The following is a 22,496-nucleotide window of genomic DNA, read 5'->3' on the forward strand; positions in this document are numbered from 1 at the left end:
GTTTGTTTCTTTCTCTCTTCCTTGTAAAAAATAATCCTCTTATTTTTAAAATTTAAAATAAAAGAGAAAACAAATTTGACTATTTCAGAGCAGACTAAGTCAGATTTGGAAGTCATCATTGCTCTGGTTTGTAATATGGTATAGGAACCCAAATCTGAAAAATGATTTCTTAGGAGTTGGTAATCCAATTGAATAACGGCTAATCCTCAGACATAGTGATATTAGTATGGAAATTCAAATACATGAATTTTCATGGTGTATTTAGTAGACAAAATACTTTCAAAACTGTAATTTTTCTGCCAGGACCCAATACCTTACGAAAATCATACTAATAGCTCACATGGTGATGTATGCTTATAATCTCAGCTAGCTAGGAGGCTGAGGTGGAGTGATCACAAGTTGGAGGTGAGCCTGGGCAACATAGTGAGACCCCATGTTTAAAAAAAAAAGTTATACTGAGAATGGTGTTAATATTATTTAGAAGCCCACTTGGAAAGCAAAGTATTAATGGTATTGATACTGTAATAATGAATTAATGTTGCATATGAAATAAAAAGTAGATATCTCATTTCCTGAGGATTTCTTCTTGTGAAGTCATAATAAGCATGATTTTTTAAAAAAATAAATTTTTGAGACAGTCTTTCTATGTTTCCCAGTCTGGTCTCATAACTCCTGGACTCAAGTGAGCCTCTTGCCTGAGCCTTCTGAGTGCTGGGGTAGTATGAAGATTCATACTACCATACCTGGCAGAAGCAGTGATATTTTCTCCCCTTGTTGTAAAGAAACTAGTTTGCTATTTGCAAAAAGCTGGACGCTTAACATTAATGTGACTTGTTGGACTGAAAAATTATAATTTTGAGGGTTGGGGTTGTGGCTCAGTGGCAGAACACTTGCTTAGTATGTGTGAGACACTTTATTTTTTTAGTCCTGCAAAAAAATAAATAAAGGCATGCCATCCATCTGTAACTACAAAATTTTTTTAAAATTATAATTCTGAGAAAATTAAAAATTATGAGAAAATAATTAAAATTATAATTAATGTCCATTCCTAATTCTGACTATCTGAATGGGAGAGTGGTTATAGTGATAGACTTAAGAAAAAAACAATATAATCCAGGTGTAAGTACTTTAATTACATAATATAGTAAATATATACTTTTCATTAGTTTTTATCTCTTCCTTAACTTCCACCTTTTTCAGACCCAGCAACGAAAAGAAGATGGAACATATGTTTTTTATCCCCACAGTCAACCCATTAGCTGTCTTTATTTCTCACCTGCCAATCCAGCCCACCTACTATCACTGAGCTATGATGGCACATTACGATGTGGGGATTTTTCCAAGGCTATATTTGAAGAGGTAAATGTGAACGTGTTTATATACTGACATCAGATGATATTCTGGATTCTCTATAAAATACGAGTGATTTTTTATATCAGACTTTGAAAAGTGGTACAGCCTAGGGACTAAGTTCAAGTCTCAGACCATCTATTACTAGTTGTATGACCTTGACAAGTTATTTAATTTCTTCGTGTCTCAATTTCCTTAGTTGTAGAATGGAATAGTCATAGTATCTACCTTATAGGGTTGTCAGAAGGATTAAATGAATGATTGCAGATAAAGTATTTAGATCAAGCATAGTACATAGTGTTGGCTTTTATTTTTTTTTAATTTATTTTTAATTTTTAAAAATTATTTTTTATTTTTTAAGAGGTAGGGTCATGCTGTATTGCACAGGCTGGCCCCAAACTCCTGGGCTCAAACAATCCTTCTGCGTTAGCTTCTTGAGTAACTGGAACTACAGGTATATATCACCACACCTGACTATTCATATTCACTCTTATTATTTGCAGACAGAATTTTAAGTAAAATAACTTCTTAATTTTGGGGGAAAATACTGGAATAATATTATTTTATTTGTCCTTCCTGCCCTTCAGACATGAATTTTGTAGAAATGAGTCTTACACATGACATAAAGGGCAATAGAAAAATTCCTCACATAATGGTACTATATTATGCATCCCTAAAACTTTTGGTGTATAACATAATGCAGAAATTATAAAATTTAATTTTCTTTTTTTTGTGATACTGGGAATCACAAATTTTGAGACAGGGTCTTGCTAAATTGCTCAAGCTGTCCTCCCACTTGCAATTTTCCTGCCTCAGACTCTCAATTAACTGGTATTAGAGGAGTATGTCACTGTCTTTGGCCTAAAATTTGATTTTTCCTAATCTTCTAGCTAAGATTTAACATGTGTCTCTTTTTTTTGTTTTGTTTTGTTTTGTGGTTTTTTTGTTTTTTGGGTTTTTTTTGGTGCTGGGGATTGAACCCAGGGCCTGGAACATGCTAGGCAGGTGTTCTAACACTGAGCTGCATCCTTAGCCCAGATTTAGCAGGTCTTGTATGTTTGAAATATGATGGTGAAGCAGTTAGCCCAGCTGTTTTGATCTGGTGAGGTTAGAATTGAAAATTGCTATTGGCTGTTGTATTTGTACTCTGCAGGAAATAGAGACCCAAGGGATGTTTATTCAGAACACCTTGGGCCAAGTTTATTTATAACTACCTTTTAAGGGGAAGTCTTGTTTCTTGGCTGGTTTAAACAATGCTAGTTAGATTAAGTTTAAGCTTAAGTCTGCTTAAATTTAAGTTGAATGATACTCATGAATCCTCCCTGAGACACTGCCTAGATTGACTACTGCTTGGAGATTTTCTAATTCATTTGATTTCTGGCATGACAGGTCTGAAACTCCTAAAGGCCTGAACAAAATATTTGGATCTCATTGCTCATATTTTGGTCTAGTACTTAAATATCTATTTAATAGTATTATTTAAGATGAATTTTCAGATTTGTTTAATCATGTCAGATTTCCTCAGTAAGAGAATTCTTGCAATTTGAACTTTTTTTTTTTTTTTTTTTGCTCTATTTAGTTATACATGAGAGCAGAATGCATTTTGATTCATTGTACACAAATGGAATACACCTTTTCATTTCTCTGGTTGTACATGATGTAGCATCACACCATTCGTGTAATCATACATGTACATAGGGTAATGATGTTTGTCTCATTGCACCATCTTTTCTTCCCCTGCCCCCTCCCCAATTTGAACTTTTTTAAAATTTGGATTTTAATCTTCATGAAATTTAGGATTATTTTAGATGTAGGTTTCATCATTCATTTTTTAGAAAAAATTTTTTACTTGTATATGTACATAATGCCTTTATTTTTATGTGGTGCTGAGGATGGAACCCAGTGCCTCACATGTTAGGCAAGTGCTCTACCACTGAGCTACAGCCCCAGTCCTCATCATTCATTCTTTCATTTATTGAAGTAATTAATTTTTGTAATGGGGATTTAACTCAGGGGCATTTTAACACTGAGCTACATCCCCAACCCTTATTTATTATATTTTTATTATGAGATAGGGTCTTGCTAAGTTGTCATGGCTGATTTTGAACTTGTGATCCATAGCCTGATTAACTGTCAAGAATTTTAATCTAACAAGTATGCTACCATATATCTTAGACTTTGTTGGCAGAGTTACTTGTTATATTGAGATTTAATTTCAGTTGGGTAGAATTCATACTCAGTTCATTTCCTGCTAAATTTCACAGGGTAGATCAGGAACAGATTTATTGGGTGTAAGAGATTTAGGAGATAGCCCTGATATGGGTAGATGAGCCATTTGATGGTAGACAAGCCTCAGAAGTGATCACTACCTTTGTTTCCGTTTTGTCCTGAGCTTCCTGTGTGGATCAGTGAGGTTATTTGAGTAAAACTAATTTATAATTCTTTTACTAAGAATTTATGCATTGATTTTAAGAGTGTTATATAAGCTGATTGTTATTTATATCTTTAGGTATATAGAAATGAAAGAAGTGGCTTTTCCTCCTTTGACTTCTTGACAGAAGATGCTTCCACTTTACTAGTAGGACACTGGGATGGAAGTATGTCACTGGTGGATAGACGGACACCTGGAACTTCTTTCGAGAAACTAATTAGTTCTTCTTTGAGAAAAATAAGAACTGTTCATGTCCACCCAGTGTACAGACAGTATATCATGGCTGCAGGGCTGAGGTATGTTCTTCTGAAAATGTTGTGATTTAGTCCTTTTCATGTCATGAATACATGGTTTAGTTTGGTTGTCAAACACATCTGACTTTTGTGATACACAAAGGCCAAATAATGTTCCTTTTTTCACTAATGAGGGCTTTTTCCTTTTTTTTCTTTTCTTTGTTTTGGTGGTGCTAGGGATTGAACCCAGGGCCTTGTGCATGCCAGGCAAGCATTCTACCAACTGAACTGAACTCAGTGAGACCCTGTCTCTAAATAAAATACAAAAAAAGGGCTGGGGATGTGGTTCAATGGTTAAGTGCTCCCGAGTTCAATCCCCAGGACCAAAATGAAATGAAATGAAATGAAATGAAAAAATAAAATAAAATAATAAAATAAATAAAAATAAAAAATAGATAAAAAATAAAATAAAATAAAATAGTATGGGATCTGTAACTTGACTTGTGCTGCCTTTTTTCTTGGAGAGATTAAAAAACCAATTCTATGCCTTCAAGTAACAAGTATCTGCTCTAATTTTGGAATTTTTCTAATATTTTCCTTTTCATCTGTACCAATAACTATTTAAAATTAAAACAGAAAATTAGGGGGTTATTTCTTAAATGTTCTTCCATGTAGCAAGTATTTGAGTGTCTAACTTATGTTCAGCCCTGTTCTAAAGGCTCACTACATGTACTGTGGCAACACTAATAATTTTTCCTCCCATTGTAGGGATATTCATATTTATGACATCAGGCACCTGAAACTCAGGGGAAGCCAGCCTTTGATTTCTTCCACTGAACACAAGAAGAGCATTGCTTCTGCCTATTTTTCACCTGTTACTGGTAACAGAGTAGTGACCACATGTGCTGATTGTAAGCTGAGGTAAATTCAGAAGGTAGAAATATGGTTTTAAGGAATCTAAAGAGTCTGTAACTATGTGTTGGTAAACCAGACACTTTATTTACTGCTGTTCCTATTTAATCACTAGTGTGACTATTTTGTAGCCATATCAAGGTTCCCAGAAACCAAAGACTATATCTATATCTATAGATACATCTATCTATAGATACATATATATATACACACATATATATATATTTTTTTTTTTCTTTTGGTACTGGGATTGAACTCAGGGACATCAACCACTGAGACACATCCCCAGCCCTGTTTTGTATTTTAGTTAGAGATGGGGTCTCACTGAGTTGCTTAGTGCCTCACTTTTGCTGAGACTGGCTTTGAACTCACGATCCTCCCACCTCAGCCTCCCAAGTAGCTGGGATTACAGGGGTGCACCACCATGCCCAGCAGCAGTTTTTGAGTCTAGGAGATTTCCTTGAGCTTGGAAAAAGTCTATAGCTATCCTGGGGAGTTGATGGGCAGGCTTTGTTTTTCAACACTGAAGAAGCCCCAAAATCCCAGTGAAACCAGGGTGTGTGTCCTCTTAGAAAGGAGATAATTTTAGCATAGGGAGATGATCTTACTTTGGGGACTAGATTCTACATTATAAGTGAAGTGTTGAATGGAAATTGCAGACAATGGACAGGCAGAAAACATAGCAAAAATTGAACTTCTTTACAAACTAGTGGTTATGGTTCTAAGGGCTTTGGTATTTTTCTAAAACTACTTCCTAAAAATTGATTTTAAAATCAGTTGAACAAAAGTCAGAAAATAATATCCCTTGGAATTGAACCCAGAGGTGCTCTACCACTGAGCCATATCACCAGCCCTTTTATTTTTTATTTTGAAACAGGGTCTCACTAATTTGCCCAGAAGGGGCAATCCTTGAACTTTCAAACCTGCTTAGCTTCCAGAATAGCTGGTATTTCAGAAGTATGGCATCATGCCCAGAAGGAATGCCAATTTAAAAAGATGTGGAGGTACCTATAGTTCTAGCTACCTGGGAGGCTGAGGTGGAAAAATCACTTGAGCCCAGGAGTTTAGGGCCAGCCTGGGCAACCTAGTAAAATCCCATCTCTTAAAAGAAATAAAGAAAAAAAGATGTGGAGAATGTTAATGCAACCAGAATGGAAAATAATTTTGCTTGAAAAGAACAAAATTTGTTTAAAATTGCTGCTCAGGAGGCTGAGGCAGGCGGTTGTGAGTTCAAGGCCAACCTGGGAGACATAGCAAGATCCTGTCTCAAAAATAAAAAATGATAGCTGACACAGTGGTGCATGGCTGTAATCTCAATGATTTAGGAGGCCAAGGTAGGAAGATTACAAGTTTGAGGCCAACCTTAGCAACTTAGTGAGACCCTGGAATGAAAAGATAGTGGAATGAATCTGACATAACTTTCCTGTGTACATATATAAATACAGCACAGTGAATCTCACCATTGTGTACCTCCGTAAGACTGGGGTCCTAATTAGGAAAAGGTATATTCCATGCTTGTATAATTATATCAAAATGGACTGTACTATTCTGTATAACTAAAAAGAACCAATAAAAAGAATAAATAGGGGGCTGGGGAGATAGCTCAGTCAGAGTGCTTGCCTTGCATGCACAAGGCCCTGGGTTCGATCCCCAGCACCACAAAAAAAAAAAAAAAAAAAAAAAAAAAAGAAATAAAAATAAAAGAGAGCTGGGGTTGTAACTCTGGTAAAGCACCCCTGGGTTCAATCCTCAATTCCATTCTGTAATAACTAAATAAATAAATTCTCAATACTGAAATAAATAAATAAAAATAAATAAATAAAAAATAGAAACTCTGGGGATGTAGCTCAGTGGTAGAGTGCCCCTGGGTTCACTCCCCAATAACACTGAGGTGGTTTTGGGGGAGAAGCAAACTCTTCAGTTTGAGTTTTACCTTATGTAATTTTGGGATTCATTCAACAAATATCTGTTGAATATATACCTTGGGTCAGGGTCAGAAATGGCACCTTATGGGGCTGGGGTCGTGGCTCATGTGGTAGAGAATTTGCCTGGCATCTGAAAGGCACTGGGTTCGAGCCTCAGCACCACATAAAAATAAATAAAAGGGTGTGTCTGTCTACAACTAAAAAAATATATATAAATATTAAAAATTTTTTTTAAGAGATGGCACCTTATCTCTGAAAGTTTTTGGAATGGCACCAGTTAGGAAGAGCACCGTCTGCAATGTGTGACAGATGCCCAATTAGTTTCTTACACAGTATGTGAGCATTACCAGAAGATGAAGGGAGTCACTAGGGAATGACACCCCTGTGTACCATTTCCATAGTGCAGTTTCTTTAGGTTTGAGCTACCTATTTGTCCTATTCCTGTTCATTTACACTGCTGAGTTTACTTTTGTTACATTAACCATTAATGATTTGGCTTTCTAGTATTCTAGTGCCAAGTAAGTACATTGTAACAGCTAAGCACAATGAGAAGGGGAGATGGTAGTGATGTGTTTGGTTTCCTTCTGGCACAGTTCTTAGTGGAGGCTTCTGGACCTCTTGGGTGCTGGCCCTTCAGCAAATTGGAAATGACACTATCAGGCCCTCAACTAATGAGTTTTGTAGGGAACTTGCTCTTGATACATGTGTGTACTTTAAGGTAATTTGTATTTTCAAACCACATCCCTGTGTTATGTCCCTTATTATTGTTGAGTCCAAATATAATTTTAGAGTCCAGATTATCAATTTAGGATGTACATTTTAAGTTTGATGTACTAGTATTTAAATAAATTATCTCTACACTAAACCATAAATACTGGATTTTATAATATTCCTTATAATTTTATAATATTCCTTTTGTTCAATATATCTGCTGAGGTTAGAATCTGATCCTATATATTTTATTTATTTAAAAAATATTTTTAGGTGTTGATGGACACAATACCTTTATTTTACTTATTTATTTTTATGTGGTGCTAAGGATCAAAACCAGTTCCTCACGTGTGCACGGCAAGCACTTTACCACTGAGCTACAACCCCAGCCTGTGATCCTAAATATTTTTAAATAACTGTATTTCATACAATGAACCAATGGAATGTTTTGTTAAATACACTGATGCTATTTTGGGAAAATTTCCAGAAATAATAAAAAGATCTATTCTGGATCATTATTTTGCAGAATCTTTGACAGCAGCTGTATTTCTTCCCAGATTCCTCTCCTTACCACCATCAGGTAGGTTTCCATATGCCAAATAACATAGATACTGGATTGCTCTGAACTACTTGTTGGATGGCATAAGTTAGACATCTGACTGTTAAAGAGTTGTAATAGGCCTGATTTTTGTATTACATTGTATAAGTGTCCTACTTTTCTAGTTCCTGTCCAGAAGAGCTCTTGCTTCCAGGTTGCCTGTGTCTATAAAGAGGTTCAGTCTCTTTTAGTTGGTAGCTGTTCTCTGCAGGTGGAAGTTATTTTTGGTTAAGGTTAATGACTTTATTCTGACCTGAATTACTCATGTTACCTTATTAAAGAAGACTCTTAACTACTCATTTGGTGATGGGCTGTCTGAAGCTCTATTTATTTGTGCTTGTTTATTCTGGGCTTGAGTACCTTCCCCATCTTCCTACTTACTTTATTTCTTTGATTACCTTCTTTTTCCATCTGTTGCTTGGGGGCAGAGGTGGGGGAGGGGGAGAGGGAGAGGGAGAGGGAATGTGTTTCTTATATTCAGCTTTACAATATGCCTTCTCCCTTGATAACCCCTTTTATTAGTATTTATGAAGTTGGGGATAGGGTGTGTGATTGTCGCTTTGTGAGTTTACATATTTGTTTATTTTTTCTCACTTAATTTTCTTTCCTATACTTTATGTTCTAGCTTATAAGTTTCCTTTTTTCATATTCACAATTTACTCAATTGACAAAAATTGTACATAGGCTGAGCACAGTGGTGCACACTTGTAACTCCAGTGACTTGGGAGGCTAAGGCAGGGAGGATCGTGAGTTTAAAGCCAGCCTCAGCAACTTAGGGAGGCCCTGTCTCTAAATAAAATTCAAAAAAGAGCAAAGGATATGACTCAGTGGTAGAGTACCTCTGGGTCCAATCCCCAGTACCCTCCCCAACAAAAAAAAAGTACATATTTATTTTGTATAATGTTTTAAAATATGTTTATATTGTGGAATGGCTAAATTGAACTAATTTGCATATGTATTACTTCACATACCTTTTTTTGGGTGAGAAAAAAAAACTCAGTGATTTTGAAGAATACAACACATTGTTATTAACTCTAATCATCATGTGTACAATGGATCTTTTGAACTTATTTCCATTGAGATTTTGTGTTCTTTGACCAACATCTCCCAGCCCTTCCCCCCATCAGCTTCTGTTAACCATCATTCTAAGTTAAACTTTTTTAGATTCTTCATGTAAGTGAAATCATGTGGTATTTATTTTTCTGTGTCTGGCTTATTTCACGCAACATGTCTTCCAGGTTCATGTTGTTGCAAATGACAAAATTCCTTTCTTTTTAAAGACTGAATGGTATTGCAGTTGTGTGTATTTGTACACCACATTTTCTTTATTCATATGTTAGTTGATGGACACTTAGACTGATTCAGTAGTCATGGCTATTGTGAATAATGCTACAATGAACATGGGAATGCAAATATCTGACTTACCGATTTCATTTTCTTTGGATATATACCCAGTAGTGAGATTGCTGGATCATATGGTAGTTCATTTTTAAAATAGTTTGAGGAACCTCATACTGCTTTCTATAGTGGCTGTACCAGTTTACATTTCCACCAACAGTGTATAGGGTTTTTTTTTCCTCTACATCCTCTCCAACATTTATCTTTAATTTATTTTTTCTGTGCTGGGGATCAAACTTGACCTGGTGCTTGCTAAGCAGGTACTCTACCACTGAGCTGTACCCTGAGCCCTATCTTATCACTTTTGATAATAGCTGTTTTAATAGATGTGAGGGGATATTTTATTGTGGTTTTAATTTGTATTTTTCTGATTTACTGATGTTGAACTTTTAAAAACATATCTGTTGGCCATATATACATCCTCTTTTAAGAAATATCTATTCACATCCTTTGTCCATTTTCTAATTGGGTTATTTATTTTTTATCGATTTGAGTTCCTTATGCATTTTGGATATTAATCCTCATCAGATATATATTTCTTCCATTTTGATTTCCTTAGTTGTGCAATAATTTTTTAGTTTGATATAATTTCATTTATTTTTGCTCTTTTGTTGTTTTTGGTAACAGGGATTGAACTTGGGTGCTTAACCACTGAGCCACATCCCCAGTCCTTATTTTTTATTTTGAGATAGGGTCTTGCTAAGTTAATTAGACCCTTGCTAAGTTGCTGAGGCTGACTTTGAATTTGTAATTTTCCTGCCTCAGCCTCCCAAGCCACTGGGATTACAAGCATGCACTACCATGCCTGATTCATTTTTGCTTTTATTGCCTGTGCTTTGGAGTTCATATCCAAAAACTCGTTCTCCAGAATAATGTTATGGAGCTTTCCCTTGTGTTCTTCTAGTAGTCTTCCGGTTTTAGGTTTTGCATTTAAATCTTTAATCCATTTAAATAGATTTTTGTATATAGCAGTGATCCAAATTTTCATTCTATAGGTGAATATCTTATTTTCCTAATATCAATTATTGAGGAAACTGTCCTTTCCCCATTGTGAGTTCTTGGCATCTTTGTCAAAAATCAGTTAACCGTATATGGTGTGAATTTATCTCTGGGCTCTGTATTCAGATCCATTTGTCTGTCTATCTGTTTTTATGCCAATACCATGTTGTTAACTACAGTGGCTCTGTAGTATATTTTGAAGTCAGGCAGTGTGATGCTTCAGCTTTGTTTGCACAAGATTCAGTTGGCTATTTGGGTTCTTTTGTGTTCACGTACAAATTTTAGCATTACTTTTTTCTATTTTTGTTAAAAATGTCCTTGGAATCTTGATAGAGATTCCATTAAATCTGTAGATTGAGCAGTATGGACAATTTTAAAATACCAGTTTTTCTAATCTATGAACACAGGATATCTTCACATTTATTTATGTCTTGTTCAATTTTTTTTTCATCAGTGTTCTATAGTTTTCAGCTTATAGTTCTTTTTACTTCTGTCATAATCTATTTTCCATTGTTAACAATAACAGGGACTGGAGGTTTATAAAGAAAAGAGATTTATTTTGGTTCAGGGTTTTGGAGCCTGGGAAGTGTAAAAGTATGATCCTGGCATCTGCTTAACTTCTGGTGAGGGCCTCACACTGCTTCAACTCATTATGGAAAGCAGATGGACAAGCAGGTGCCAGTGAAAGAGACAAAATACAGAGGTGGGCTTGCTTTGTACCGATCTGCTCTAGCAGGAACTAATGTGGTTCCGAGAGAGTGAGGACTCACTTATCCAAGAAAGGTATTAATCCATTCATGAGACCTATACCTCCATGGCCCAAATACTTTGCATTATATCCACCATCCAACACTGCTGCAGTGGTAATCAAGCTTCTACAGGAGTATACAAACCACAGCAACCTTCCTGGTTAATTACATTTAATCCTGAAAGTGGGTACGGTGGTGTGTGCTTGTAGTCCTAGCTATAACCTGAGGCAGGAGGATTGCCTGTACGTAGGAGTTTGAGGGAAGACCCTACCTCAAAAAACAAAATCCAAAATTCAGATTTATTCTGAAATGTTTTTTTTGTAGCTGTTATATGTGGAATTCTTTTGTTCCTTTCTTCCTTCCTTCTTCCCTTAAGATTCAACTCAGGACCTCTTGCATGTTAGGCAAGCATTCATATCACTGAGCTACATTCCCAGCTCTAGTAATTTCTCCTTATTTCATTTTCACCTAGTCGTTGGTGTATAGAAAAGCCATTCCCTGGGTTAAATTGCCATTACCCTGCTCAGCCCCCCAAAAGAAATACTATTGGTTTTTGTATGTTAAATTTTATATCTTGCAGCTTTTTGGAATTTATTCATTAACTTTTAAAGATTTTGTTGGAGTTTTTAGGATTTTATATATACCTATGGTCATATTGACTATGTACAATGACAGTTTAACTTCTTTTCCAATTTGCATGCCTTTTATTTCTTTCTCCTGCCTTATTGTTCTGTCTAGGACTTTCAGTACTATGTGGAATAGAAGGTGCAAGAGTGGGCCTCTTTGCCTTGTTCTGATCTTAGAGGAAAAGTTTTCATTTTTTCACTGTTGCATATGATTTTTGCTGTGGTTTGTTGTGTATGGCCTTTACTGTGTTGAGGTACAATCCTTCAATACCTTATTTGTTGAGAAATTGTATCAGGAAAGGCTGTTGAATTTTTTCAAATATTTTTCCACATCTATTGAGATAATCAAATGGGTTTTGTGCTTCAGTCTGTTAATGTGGAACATCAAATTTATATGTTTGCATATTTTGAACCATTCTTGCATCCTTGAGGTAACTCATTCGATCATAATGAATAATCTCTTTAAAATGCTATTGAGTTTGGTTTGCTAGTATTTTATTTATTTACTCATTTTGGTACCAGGGATTGAACCCAGGGGCGCTTTACCACTGAGCTACATTCCCAGCCCTTTTTATTTTTTATTTTGAAACAAGGTCTTGCTCAATTGCTGAGTGAGATTGGCCTTGAACTTGTGATCCTCCTGCCTCAGTCTTCCAGTTGCTGGGATTACAGGCATGTGCCACCACATCTGGCTGCTATTATTTTATTGAGAATTTTTGCATCTTTATTCATCAGGGATATTGGCCTGCACTTTTCTTGTAGTGTTCTTGTGCAGCTTTGGCATGAGTAACATCAGCTAATTTATCAGTTTCTAATTTTTTTTTTAAGTTAAGATGATTATTCTGTAAAGAGTAAAAATTTTCATTAAAGCCAGGGTCATTGAGTGGCAGCCCTTTTTCAAAAGAGTATAAGTCTCATGCAATTGCTGAGACTGGCTTCAAACTTGGGATCCTCCTGCCTCAGCCTTCTAAGTAACTGGGAGTATATGCCATTGTGTGTGGCTGAATTCTTCTGAATGTGTACACAGAAAAGGGATTGCCATCATATGGTAATTCTATTTTTAATTTTTAGAGTAACCATCAGACTATTTTCCATATTAGTTGAAATGTTTTACGTTCCCACCAGTAATGGCCAGGGGTTCATTTTCTCTACATCCTGGTAGGTATGAGGGGATTCTTACCTCATGTGGTTGATTTGGATTTGTCTAATGATTAGTTATTTGATTATCTTTTTGTAGGCTTCTTAGCCATTTGTATATCTTCTTTGAAGAAATGTCTATTCAAGTCTTTTGCCTATTTTCCAGTTAAGTTATTTATTTGGTTTGTTGCTTTATTTGTTGAGTTATACGAGTTCTTTATGTATTATGGACATTAACCCCTTATCAAATATAAATGATTTGCCAACATTTATTCATATTCTATAGATTGCCTTTCACTCTATAGATTGTTTTTTTCATAGTGCAGAAGTTTCCCAGTGTGATGTGATTCCATTTGTCTACTTTTGCTTTTGTTGTCCTGTGCTTTTTGTGTCATGTCCAAGAAATCATTGCCAAATCCAATGCCTTGAAGCTTTTCATGTGTGTTTTTATTTCAGGATTTTGTAATTTTAGGTCTCAGATTGATTTTTAATCCACTTTGAGTTAATTTTTGTAATTCGTGTAAGGCAAGGGTTATTCATTTGCACATAGACACCAGTTTTCCCATCATTATTTGTTGAAAATACTGTTATTTCCCCATTGTTGTGGTCTTGGCCCTGGGCTATTTCTGAGATATTTATTCTGTTCCCCTGGTCTATATTTATGTCTTTATTCCAATAACACACTGTCTTAATTGCTGTTGCCTTGTATTATGCTTTTATAAAAAAAATTATTGGCATAATAATTCTACATCTTTATGGGGTATAGTGTGATTTATACATTGTATACTTTTAATCAACTTGGGATACTTAGGTTATCCATCATCTTAAACATTTATCCTTTTCTTTTTTCTTTCTTTTTTTTTTTTTTTTTGGCAGTGCTGGAGATCGAACCCAGGGCTTTGTGCTTGCATGGCAAGCACTCTACTAACTGAGCTATTTCTCCAACCCAACATTTATCATTTCTTTGTAATAAGATTCAAAACCAAAAAAAAAAAAAAAAAAAAAAAAAGATTCAAAATCCTAGAGCTAGGCACAGTGGCACATGCCTGTAATCCCAGCAGTTTGGGAGGCTAAGGTAGGAGGATCTCGAGTTCAAAGCTAGCCTCAGCAATTTATTGAGGCCCTGAGCAACTCAGTGAGACCCTGTCTCCTAAATAAAATACAAAAGGGAATTGGGTTGTGGCTCAGTGATTAAGCACCCCTGGGTTCAATCTCTGGCACCAAAATAGAAACAAACAAAAAAACTCAAAACCCAAGAAACTCTCTTAGCCATTTGGGATTGTGGTACAATATTGTTAACTATAATTACCCTCCTTACAATAAGACACCACTTAATTCTGTCTGGCTATACTTTGTATCTCTTAGTGTCTCCTTCTCCTTCTCCCCTGCCTCTGGTAGCTACTATTCTGGTCATGGTTCTATAAGCTCAGCTGTTTTAGGTCCTGCACATAAGTGAAATCATGTGGTATTTGTCTTTCTGTACCTAACTTATTTCACTTAACATTATGATCTCCAGTTCATCCATGTTGCTGTAAATGACAGAATTTTGTCCTATTTATAGCTAAATGGTGCTTTGTGGTGCATATGTACCACATTTTCTTTATCCATTCATCTTTTGAGGGACAGTTCAGTTGGTTCCATATCTTGGCTATTGTGGATAGTATTAGAGTAAACATGGTAGTGCATGTATCTCTTTGATATACTGATTTTATTTCCTTAGGATAAATACCCAGTAGTGGGATTGCTGGGTTATATATATATTCTATTTTTCATTTCTTGAGGAACTTCTATACTGTTTTTACTAAGTGGTTGTACTAATTTACATTCCCAACTGTGTATAAGAGTTTCCCTTTTTCCACATCCTTGTTAGCATTTCTCATGTTTTTGTCTTTTTGATTATAGTTATTCTAACGAGTTAGATGATCTCATTGTGGTTTTGATTTGCATTTACCTGATGATTAGTAGTACAGAACATTTTTTCATATACTGATTGACCATTTGTATATCTTCTTTTGAGAAGTGTCATCTCTTTAAATCATTTGCCCATTTTTAAATTCTTCTTTTTTTTTTTTGCTATTCAGTTTTTTGGGTTGCTTGTATGTTTTGGATAATATCTTGTCAGACAGTTTGCAAATATTTTCTCTCATACTACAGGTTGCCTTTTTACTATTGACCATTTCCTTTGCTGTGCAAGAATTTTAGTTTGATATAATCCTGTTTGTCTGCTTTTCATCTTGTGTTGCCATATTGTATTATGTTTTGAAATTAAGTATGAGGTCTTCAACTTTGTCCTCTTTTCAAGATAATTTTAGCTTTTTTTGTGTGTGGGGGATCCTCAAGCTCCCATATGAATTTTTTTCCCCTCTGGTACCAGGGATTGAACCCAGGGGCACTTAACCACTAATCCACATCCCTAGCCCTTTTTATTTTTTGAGACAGGCCCCAGCTGGCCTTGAACTTGTAGTCCTCCTGCCACTCAACTTCCCAAGTTGCTGGGATTGCACCACCACACCAAGTTCCCACCCTTCTTTTTTTTAGACATAGGTTTCACTGTGTTGTACAGGTTGACTCTGAACTCTTGGGCTCAAGCAATCTTCCTGACTCAGCCTCCTGAGTAGCTGGGACTACAGGCAGGTGCTACCTTGCCTGACTTAAACAACTAATTTTTATGTGTTGGTTTTATAAAGTTGCTTATTAAACTTTTTTCTTTTTTTTGCATAGACTTTTTAGTGTTTTTTTACATTTAAGAGCATGTCATCTGCAAACAAATAATTTTACTTCTTCTTTTCTTTTTCTTGTCTAATTACACCACCTTAGATTTCTAGTCCTATATTGAATAGAAGTGACAGGAGAGCACACCCTTGCCTTATTCCTAATCTCAGAGGAAATCTTTGTCTTTCATTATTGAGCATATTGATTTTGAACTTTTCATTTATGGCTTTCATTATGTTGATATAGTTTCCTCCTATTCCTAGTTTGTTGAGTGTTTTTATCACAAAGATGCTTTGAATTTTGCCAAATGGTTTTTCTGCATCAATTGAGATAATCATGTCCTTTTCTTCATTCTATTAAAGTAATGTGTTAAATTGTTTTTGTTATTGTGAACCATCCTTGAATCTTACTTGATGATGGTGTATAATTCTTTTAATGCTCTGTTGAATTTGGTTCGCTATTTTGTTCAGGATTTTTGCATCAGTGTTGATCAAGGATATTGGTCTGTAGTTATCTTGTGTATTTGTCTGGCTTTGGTATTAGGGTGATGCTGGCCTCCGAATGAGTATGGCAGTGTTTCCTTCTATACTTTGAAAGAATCTGAGGAGCATTGATGTCAATTTTTATCAATATTTAGTAGAATTCTTCAATGAAGGCATCAGGGCTTGTACTTCTGTTGGAAGGTTTTTGATTACTGTGTCAATCTCCTTATTAATTATAAGTCTGTTTAGAGTTTTTATTTCTTTAGGAATAAGTCTTGGTAGGTTATGTTTTTGAAATTTGTCTTCTAGATTATCCAGTTTGCTTATAATTGTTTATAGTATTCTCTTAAAATCCTTTTTGTGACATCAGTCGTAATGTTCCCTCTTTGATTTTATATGAATTTTTTTCTTAGTTAACCTAGCTAAGGGTTTGCCAATTTTATTGATCTATTTTTTAAAAAAATCTTAGTTTACCTGAATTTTTAAAAAAATCTTATTTATTTCTGTGTTCAACTTTGTTTCCTTTCTTCCTTCTGCTAACTTTTGGTTTAGTTTTTTTTTTTTTTTTTTTTTTTTTTCCCGCCTGGTTCTTGGAATTACGGACTAACATTGTTGATTTGAGATTTTTCTCCTCCTCTGTTTTGGTGGTTGAATGCAGGGCCTCATGCACACTAGGCAGGCACTCTACTACTGAACTATACCCCCTGATTTTAAAACTAACCCTGTTTTCTTTTTTAACAAAAGCATTTACCTCTCTAAACATTCCTCAGTATTGTTTTCACTGCATGCATAAATTTTGTATGTTGTGTTTTTATTTTCATTTGTCTTCAATGTTTGGTAATTTCCCTTGTGATTTATTCTTTAAGCCCTAAATATTTTTTTTTTATTTTAAAGTTGTATGGCATATAAAATGGTCTTAAGTTCCGATGTCAGGGGAATATAATAGGGGAAGTGATAGATCTTGTTAAAGCAAGAAATAACCTAGATTATAGATTTCTTATTTTTAGGACTTTTCTTTGGATATGCTTATAAGAAAAAAGAGAGGTTTCCTACAGAAAATCCTCCTTGTCCATTGATCTAGAAACAGTGAGCAAGAAGGGTATCATTTTGATAGATACTCAGTTACACAAACCACTCTGAGCACAAACCACTCTGCTCAGTACCAGAAGTTCAAAGTTGAAGAAGACCTGATCTATTCTGAGTTTCAGACTTGTAGGAGGATGAGATAAGGTTGATGAGAAGAAACTTCTCATTGAGAAAAAACTAGCATTTATTAGCAATGCCATCTTTACCCTTTGCCCAATGGTATTGTGTGTTATTTTGACACTAAATCTTTAAAAAAGTACTGTTGTTTTTTTCCCCCCAACTAGGCACAACACGATCACTGGGCGATGGCTGACCAGGTTCCAAGCCGTGTGGGACCCTAAACAAGAAGATTGTATCATAGTTGGCAGCATGGCCCATCCACGACGTGTAGAAATCTTCCATGAGACAGGAGAGAGGGTGCATTCTTTTCTTGGAGAATGTCTTCTCTCTGTGTGTTCCATCAATGTCATGCACCCGACTCGGTATATTATGGCTGGAGGTAATTCCAGTGGGAGGTTACATGTTTTTATGAATTAAGAAAACTACTTAATTTTCTAGGTAGATATACCCATTTGTTCAAATTCATCACTGTCTCAGAAACCTAATGATACCTGTGGCTTAATATGTTTACTTGGTAATATACTTAGAAAACATAAAATTACTTTATTAAGAACTATGAGCAGAATGTACTAAATTTAGTAAGGGAGAAGCCTCAGAAGATGTTTCCATAGCATGGGGAGGGAATCTGAGTAGAGGCTGAGATGCTTTTAGCACTTTTAATTGGGCAGTACATTGAGAAAGTATAACAAGGTAAATTATAAAGCTTTGAATGAGCAGTATTAACTTTTTGTTATCTATTGATAATAGTTTTGAGTCTATAGTGATATATAGATTAGTGGTTTATTTTATAAGTTTGTAGTGAATATTTGTTTTTAGGCTTATACTCTGGAAGGGGTCCTGAAAGGTCATCTAACTCAATGATTTTGAAATTTAGTTTTTTAAAACAAGAACCTTTTATTTGCACCCTGCCTCTCAGTTAAATTTTATATGATATGCCAAGAAAATTGCTGAGCTTTTGTTCACTAGGGCCGGGCCTGGGTCTAGGTGTGTGGAGCCTTTCCTTTCCCCTTCCTCCAAATGGCTCCTAAGATAGGGCTCTGCCATAATCCCTATATTCCAGTGTAAGACTGCCCTCAGATCAGAGGTGTTTATAGACTAGGAGTTTTAGCTATTCACATGAAATCTGTTCAGTGGTCAGAAGGTCAGAATTAGTGTTTAAAAAATTGAAAGAATTATTAAAGAACAGAAAACATAATATTGTTTTGTAAAACTTAGTTTCATATGCATATATGTGTAGGTATATGTTTATGTTTATACTTATAAATTTTTTTTATTAGAAGTGAAAACTACTGCCTTAGTAAGTCCCAAATGCCCTTGTCTGTCCCTCTCTTTAAGCTCTCCATATTTAATAGTGTGTTAAATGAATAACTTTAATTTCTCTTCATATTTTAGGGATATGTCATGAATACTGTTTTTGATTTTTTCTTTTTAAATGAAATTGTTTTCTCAGAAGTTAGTGGTAATTTCAATGGGTCTACTGTTGGGAAAAGGAGTTGCTAAATAAATCAGTGAATAATATTACTGTGTAACATCTATCCAACTTTCCCATTGTTCTTCATTGCCAAAGTACTACTGAAAGACTTGTAAGTAAACGTTTAGGCAGTATGTTTGAATTACAAGAATTGGGAAATATTATCTTTTCATAATTGTATAGCAAAGAAATAAAGTATTTTCCTTGAACAATTTTTTCTAAGTAATTTTCTGTAATTAAAATTTAAGTGTTCTGAGACTTAATTTATTAATAGGTTGTGGGTGTTTATGAAAAATGGGAGAACTCTTTTTTAGGTGTTATGATGCAAGCATTGGTAAGTGCGATGGAAATATTAATTTACAAAATGGAAAGTCAAGCTAAGTGAGGTTGAGTTATATTTGAACTGTTTAGGAAAACAGTAAAGAAGACTTTAAGCTTCCTTTCTCTTTTTCTGTACCACTTAATTTCAGCTTCCAGAGTGGTTAGTTCTGCGGGAATTGTTCTTTTTAAGATGCTGAAAACTACTCTTGATCAAATTAGTACCATCATTTAAGCTTTGAATACTTGGTAGTAATTGGGGGGTGGGCCTCTGCAATAAGCACTAGAAAATTCTTGATGTTTCTCACTTTTGTGGTTTCTTTTGCCATTGCAGCTATGTAAACTGTTGTTTACATCCAGTTTCACTTAATAGAGTTACATGTTCTTGAGGCAATGCAGGAAGGAAGAATGAGTAGGGACTTTGTTTCTTGGTGTTAAGCTTTATAACAGAGTAATTGTGTAAATCTAGACAGCACATAAAGGAAAACTGTCTCCCTTAGGATATTCTTAAACTGTAATCTGTAATGGAAGGCATTTCTGGAGTCTGGTTTACAGTGTGGCTTCTGTAATTATGTGTGTATTGTGATTGCTCCTTCCCTTTGGGGTAAACTTTCGCTGTCAGTTTGACCTTTTTGATATCTCTTAAACACATAAGCTCTGAGATCAACTGGAGCTGTTTTCTTTGAGGTGACCCACCTTTTTGATGTTAAGGAAGAGTTCTCATTTTGGGTGGACAGAGACTTGGTCAGATTACAAGTGACCACAAATGATTCGAAATGAATAGAATCTGAGTTGCTTCAGTCCTATTTTAGTATTCTGGTCTTTGAGTTTCCTTTTCACAGAGAAGATTTGGTGAAGGAAATTCTCCAGGAAAGCAGCAAGCTTCAGGCTGTAGATACAAAGATTTAAATCCTTCAGCCAGAAAACAGCTGTACCATGTAATCTTGAGAAAACCCACTTAACCTTCATGGTTTTCCTTATCAGAAAAACAAGGTCCAGTTCACCTCAAATTATTCCACATTTAAAGTTTCTCAGTTTCTAATCATATTTATTTTATGTGATGCCAGTTGTGAATAGCAGTCAGCTATGTAAATCCTATTGGTATCCTTTTATCTATGCGTAACTTTTGATACTGTGAGACAGGCTATAAGTTAAAAAACAAAGAGCCCACTCTTTAATGGTATTTAAATATTTATTTAAGTTAAAAATAATTTTCATGGCACCAATGATTTTATGCTAACTACATACTGCATATGTAGAAAAAAGTACATTGCTTTGAAGGAAAATGTAACTCAAGAGTTTTTGGCACACGAAAGGTTAACAACTATATATTTTTAAATGAAACTAAGAAATTCACATTTGCAGGTAGTTTACCCTCTACTGCTTAAAGATGCAGTTCACTATTTTCAGAAAAAGTTATTTCCTCTGAAAGATGATGCTATGGAAACCATTACTTTTTCTACAGTAAGATAAAATGAGAGACATGGTAGATAGAACACATAAAACCAGATTAAAAACTCGAATAATTTTTAATGGTGGGAGATATCAAAAAAGACTAGTTACCAATAAAGGAGGTTTGTTATTCAAGCACAATTTGAAAAGCAAATTGAAGGAAACTTTTCTATCCATATTTTCTGGGGAAAGCCCTGAAAAAAAAAAAAAAATCCCACAAGTTTCTGTTCAACTGCTGGAAATGGTACAAACTACTGCACTGTTAGAACTCTAGACACAAGTAACACACCAGGCAATGGGATACTGCATCTCTAGTGTGGATGTGAAAGGTCAGAGCAAGGCTCTCACTGCATAGAGACACCGAGTTCTACAGACTGAGGTAGGAGCACTACACTAGAAGGTAATCTATGTTGCAGAAGACAGTAGATATCCAGGTTAACAGCAGCTCCCTGTCTCCTGACAGCCTTTTCCTCTCTGGGTCTACTTTTCACTTTAGTCCTATGCTAAATAAAGCCTTTGCTATGTAGATGACAAGTGGCAGTGGCTAGTTGGTTTAAGTGATCCTTAATCTTTACTAGGATCTCCTTCAGTTTGTCATGTCACTTGGTAAGTATGTTTGCAATTCTGCCCAAATTGTTGCTGGTATGGAAATGATCAGATAGGCCCACTTCCATTTTTAGATTTGCCATGTTTTAGCATTCCAGGACTTGATCTTGCTCATCTTGGCTTCAGACATCTTTGCTGGTTGGTTGTTTGAGCACCCTGTAAACAAGCAACCCTAGTGTTTCCACTGGGAAAAGGCCCTTGTCTTTAACACATGCCAGGAATTGGAGCAGAGCTGATCCTCTTCTCCATAGTGGTCAGTTTTATTGTCTAGATCAGGGTTGGCATATTATGGCCTGTGGGCCAAATTCAGCATACTGTCTTTTTATAGTAGTACTGGAACACAGCTATGCTCCTTCATACCCACATAATCCATGGCTATTTTTGTGCTGTGATGGCAGAGTTAATTGTGACAGAACAAAGAAAAAAAATTACTATCTGGCACTTTTCAGAAGACGTTTCCCGACCTGAGGTCTAGAAGAAAAGGGTATCTTTCTTTAAAATTAGACAAATCCACTCTCCCCCCTCACCCTGCAAAACCCTGAATTTTCCATGGCTGTTATATTCTGAACATGGAATTGGTTCTACCATTTCAGGGGACAAAACAGGGGAGATCAAATCTATAAGTGACTTTCTGTTCTGCATTTGGGGCTGTCCAACATCATAGTGTTGGCAGCTGCTTCACTACTGTGTGGGTCCCAGGAATATGACCACTGACTATCTTTAAATAAGTCCTCAGGCCCCAGATGACTTAGAAATCTCTCCCTGAGATGAGAACAAGATTTTGTGTGTGATTGGTTTTAAGAGTTGCAGAGCTTGGGCCTTAGGGACTCACACTCACCATCTGTGGACCTGTGCTTCTGTGAGCATCCAGGGCTTCCCTCAGCAAGGATGACCAGTGCCTTCTTGGAATTATTTCCCGATGTGCAGGATGACCCTAGGGGGCAGCATTTCTACATCTAAGTGTTAGTCTCTGCCAAGTTCACCTTCTGTCTTTTGTAGGCATCTCTTAGAAATCTTATTTTTAAAAGACTTTTCCTTGTCCCTTCCAAGGCTGTTTGTTGATCTTGGAATTCTATTTTCTGACGTTTTTCCTTCTCAGGATCAGTTTCTTTCTTGCATCGTTTAGTTCATCAGGTTCTATTTTCTTAATCCATAAAGTAAAAACAAAATATGAATAGAT

General features: G+C 35.6%; 2 protein-coding genes across 4 annotated transcripts in view; one reads left to right on the plus strand and one right to left on the minus strand.

The window, feature by feature from the left end:
* Positions 1–19,154, plus strand: part of WDR76 (WD repeat domain 76) — a 45,717-nt gene extending 26,563 nt beyond the window's left edge. Inside the window, exons 9-13 of the mRNA XM_079127777.1 lie at positions 1,201–1,359; positions 3,860–4,077; positions 4,783–4,935; positions 8,089–8,142; positions 17,634–19,154. Of these exons, the coding sequence (XP_078983903.1) occupies positions 1,201–1,359; positions 3,860–4,077; positions 4,783–4,935; positions 8,089–8,142; positions 17,634–17,886 (837 nt within the window). The 3' untranslated portion in view covers positions 17,887–19,154. The remainder of the gene's footprint in view (positions 1–1,200; positions 1,360–3,859; positions 4,078–4,782; positions 4,936–8,088; positions 8,143–17,633) is intronic.
* Positions 19,155–20,431: 1,277 nt separating this feature from the next.
* Positions 20,432–22,496, minus strand: part of FRMD5 (FERM domain containing 5) — a 331,122-nt gene continuing 329,057 nt past the window's right edge. For 2 of the 3 annotated variants that reach the window (XM_079127783.1, XM_079127786.1), the window contains one exon: positions 20,432–22,460. In XM_079127783.1, coding sequence (XP_078983909.1) covers positions 22,389–22,460 — 72 coding nt within the window. In that variant the 3' untranslated portion in view covers positions 20,432–22,388. The remainder of the gene's footprint in view (positions 22,461–22,496) is intronic. The other variant, XR_013761938.1, reaches the window with a different exon arrangement.

Source organism: Sciurus vulgaris, assembly GCF_902686455.1.
Source record: "Sciurus vulgaris genome assembly, chromosome: 2".
Taxonomy (NCBI): domain Eukaryota; kingdom Metazoa; phylum Chordata; class Mammalia; order Rodentia; family Sciuridae; genus Sciurus; species Sciurus vulgaris.